Source organism: Eutrigla gurnardus (assembly GCF_963514095.1).
Source record: "Eutrigla gurnardus genome assembly, chromosome: 8".
NCBI lineage: Eukaryota > Metazoa > Chordata > Actinopteri > Perciformes > Triglidae > Eutrigla > Eutrigla gurnardus.
The window spans coordinates 25,648,949-25,653,137 of record NC_139922.1 but is presented as its reverse complement, the minus strand read 5'-3'; the positions used below and the strand labels follow the sequence as shown (position 1 = coordinate 25,653,137).

The 4,189-nt window shown below is 41.4% G+C and overlaps 1 protein-coding gene across 2 annotated transcripts in view; it reads left to right on the top strand.

The window, feature by feature from the left end:
• Nucleotides 1-371: 371 nt before the first annotated feature.
• Nucleotides 372-4,189, top strand: part of LOC311017658 (uncharacterized protein) — a 5,293-nt gene continuing 1,475 nt past the window's right edge. The window contains exons 1-7 of one of the 2 annotated variants that reach the window (XM_084016147.1): nt 372-459; nt 1,795-2,121; nt 2,712-3,047; nt 3,138-3,284; nt 3,594-3,689; nt 3,772-3,809; nt 3,894-4,049. In XM_084016147.1, the coding sequence (XP_083872273.1) occupies nt 420-459; nt 1,795-2,121; nt 2,712-3,047; nt 3,138-3,284; nt 3,594-3,689; nt 3,772-3,809; nt 3,894-4,049 (1,140 nt within the window). In that variant the 5' untranslated portion in view covers nt 372-419. The remainder of the gene's footprint in view (nt 460-1,794; nt 2,122-2,711; nt 3,048-3,137; nt 3,285-3,593; nt 3,690-3,771; nt 3,810-3,893; nt 4,050-4,189) is intronic. The other variant, XM_084016148.1, reaches the window with a different exon arrangement.

The following is a 4,189-nucleotide window of genomic DNA, read 5'->3' as shown; positions in this document are numbered from 1 at the left end:
TAATTACACTAAAACACAGTAGAGACTCAACAGCATGTCATTTTTTTTCCTTTTCCAGCTAAAGTGCTGTGACAAACACTTATTGTAAGAGAAAACATACATTTTTAGATATTTGTATAAATTGTATCCAGAGGTTGACAAATTCCACAGAATTCCGCGTTTTACAGTTGATTCCATTTTCACTGTCAGATTCAGCGATTCCGTCCGCGTTTAACACATCGTGGAAATCATCGGGTCCTACTGTAAAGTGATACATACATGTGCAGCTGACCTCAGGCCCTGCAGTGTAAATACAGACTGATGGAGGGGGAGGAGAGCAGATCTGGGTCATGAAATCTTGTGTTTGGAGGAGGGACTCATCATTTAAAGAAAGAAGAAGTTCCTGGTTTTGTCAGTGGAGAAGGACGAGAGGCATCAACATGAATGTCCTTCACACTGCCATCTGCTTCTTCCTCCTCTGTGAGTACACACACTTGGTATTTCTTTACTGTCTGAGTTAATACGAGGCTTCGCTTGATTTGATCTAATTCAGACCTGCCGAAGCTTCACGTGAGCTTGAAACAGCTTTAATAAGGATCGCTGTGTGGCCAGAAGACCACAAACTGTTCCAATCTACATGTTTATTGTTGTGTATTGTTTCAGGAGAGACTAGAGAAAACATGAACCTGTGCTTTAAAGTTCATCACAAGTGCTTCATAAATAAACATGCATCAGGAAGGCAAACTCGGTTATTATCAGTAACTTTCCAAACAACCAAGCTAAGAAAAACAGTCCAGTGCTTGTTTTTAGGGATGCAGCTTTAGATTTTGACATATGACCAAGAAAAGTGTAGAATCCTGACATTTAAGGAGCAAATATGTGAGGAATCACTAGTCTTGTTTTCAAAAGTAAGAATCTATTTTGTTTCCTTTTTGTTTTCTCTCTGGTGTTCTGTTGCTTCACCCTGTCTGTCTGCCGGCCGACTGTGTTGCAACTTCCCAAAATTCAAAACACCTACTTTGGTCAGAAAAAGAGACAAAAAGCAGAAACGTGTGACAATGATCAGCCAAAATAAAGCCTGCAGTATTTAGACATTGATGATGAAAGTTTCACAGCTGCTGTGGTTTGTTGCATCAACTCTTTTAATGTCTGTAATATCTTGGGTTCCTGTTTTGTCTCACCTTTTTAATGCTGATTTTAGTTTCCCACGGTGTCCTGCTTTGTTGGTGTGCCGTTACCGCCGTTCTGCTATATGCTGTGCTATGATGTATTTTCGTGCCTGGTGGATAAACTGTTATATATCCTAAATTAATGTCGCTATTGACGTCAGAACAGTTTTACATGCGTTTCATTATCGTGCTGCAAACAGTTTCTGCTTTTATGGCTCGCTGTTGTGTGAAAAGTGAGAAAAGAAGAGAGAAAAGCCGGGAAAAGGGGAAACTAGAAAATAAACAAATGCTGCCGGATCAGACTCTTAAGTAAAACAGAAGTTTCCAATACAATTATTAAAAATACATGTTTAATAATTAAATAGAGCTGTCATTGAGCAGGGAGGGTGCAAATGTTCACAGTATGAGAAAAACAATATATGATAAGGATTTGTATTGATATAATGTGTCCATGTAATGTCTAGCATAACAAGGACAAAATGTGGTTGTCTACGATCTTCAGTCACAGACTGAACTGGTTGAACTGGGCCGCTCCCAGTGTGACTGTGGATCTGTATTGTTGTGAAGCAGGACACGTTTTGATCCGACGGCAGCAACTTAACAGAAAGTACAGACACTAAATAATGATTGTCTGTCTTTTCAACAGCTTTGCAGGATGGAAACGCTGTTTTAGATGTCTATACAAGAACTGAAGGAGGAAATCTCGAAGTTCAGTGTCCCTCTTCTTCATTTGGAAGCTGGAAGATTTTCTGTAAGAGTCAATGTAGACGACAAGACATTCTCATTGAAACAGCTGGTGTCAGAGCTCAGGATGGCCGATACAGTATTGAATGGATACAGAGAGGAGGAACTTCACGAGGAGATGTTTTTCTGACCATCACACAGCTGACCAAGTCTGATTCAGGATTCTACCGGTGTCATTCAATAGACTTGATACCAACAGCCCAGCAGATTGAAGTCATTGTTGTCAATGGTGAGTTTTTATTACTTTGTGAAAATCTTCCTTCTTGTCTGAAGAAAACTTTTTTAACTGTAAAGTCGCTGATGAGCTGAAATAAAAATGGGTTTTAATTCACCTGATTGTATTAATGTGTAAAAATGAAGCACATATTTAAATCCAAAATAGAGAATCGTTTAATAATGGAATCGTGAGGTGACTGACGATTCCCACCACTACACACATTACCACTGTTTCACCTGATCTATCAGTCATTTTCATTTCAGATCAGTGGCAGAAGAACATTTTGAAGACTTTATAACTGTCACATAATTGTGACAGTTTCACAGTTTGTGCTTCTGATAACAAAGTGCAAAGTTTTAGCAGTTTTCTGGTATTTTTTTATTCATTCACAAAAACATTAAGAGAAAGATTATGCATATTTAAATTAATAATTTACTTTTCAAAATCTGGACATGTAAATGTGTTTGTGCTACAAATGTCAGAATTCGTTCAATCAAAATATGCGTAGATGGTGATATTACGATGCCAGTAATCTCCCAGTGTGACTGGATCATCATCTTCATTACAGACGATGACTGTTTGATTGATCATCTTCTCAACAGCTCAGCTGCATGGACTCGCTGCTGAAGAAAAAACCCTCAATTCCAGAACCGGAGGAGACGTCACAGTGGCGTGCTTCTTACCTCGACGTACAGGAAGCAGGAAGATCTTCTGTAAGGGACGATGTGAAAACCAGGAAGACTTCCTCGTTATAACAACTGATGACACAGCTCACAATGACAGATACAGCATCAGATATATAGACTCTTTGGAAGGAGGAGGTCTGTATGTGAGCATCAAACAGCTGACTACGTCTGACTCAGGATGGTACGCTTGTGGTCTGGAGTTACCTCCCTCTCAACTTCGATACAGGCAGTTTGAGATCCTTGTTACAGATGGTGAGTTCCCACATGAGAATGAAAACAATCGTTGGTGTCTCTGTCCTGTCTGAAGAAAGTTTCATCAGGACTTTTTTTTTGTATCTGCAGCTCCGACCACTTCTCAACCCAACTGGACTCTTCTGGCCATTTCATCATCAGTCCCATCAGCCTCCACAGCAGCAGCAACAACTCAGAGTTTGAGCTCCACTACAGGAAGCTCCAGACCTTCAACCACTGAGGGAACATCAACTAGAGGTAGATCCACAGACTGTGTGTGATAGATGAAGCTTTTAACGTTCGGCCGGCCGATAAACATCGACCCCGAGATCTAATATATCTAGTATCTATGTTTGAGGGGTTCTCTTTTACATCTGCATGTTTATTTCCTATTGTATGTCAAACTCAAACTGCATGACAAGGTCTCATGATGTTTCTGTATGTATTTATTTAATGTGTACAATATGTACAGTATACTGTATGCAGGGGCAGGACGGGACTCGTCTTCGTCCACCAAGAAGTGTCGACATAAACCAACAAGTTGTTGTTCTCCTCAAACTGCTCCAGATGTGCTGCTGTATGCGGGTCTGACTCTGGTCATCATGATCCTCGTCTCGCTGGCTGTGCTGATGTTCTGCAGGAGGCGGGCTGAAAAACGCGAAGGTGAGGTCACAGGAAACGCGCTCACACGGACCGGCAACTCCTCCAACTTCCCTTTTGTCACGATGCTGTTGTGTTTTTCCAGAACCTCCTGAGGAATCGCAGTATGCCAATGTCACAGAGGTGAGTTTGGGTGGAATCTGAGACGTACGAGCATCACAAGTGTTTTTGAAACCAGCAGAGTTTAATACAAACCCCGTCCCACAGGCCAACCGAGTGTACGAGGACATCGGAGAGGACAGAGAGCACAGGTCTCCTGTGAAAATCTCTTCAGTTCATGTTCGCGCCAAATATACCCATCCAAACGGAGCTGAAGCCAACGACGACTTCTACAGCGTTGTCACAGCAGCCAATATTCAAAATGTAAGACAAAAAATAGCAATATGATTCATCATTGGGCTCAAAAACAGCAGCATGGAAGGAAACATCATGTTGCTGTCAGAGGAGTCGCCCCCTGATGGCCTGCAGAGAGAATACAAGCTTTCAGAACCAGAAGCCCTCCA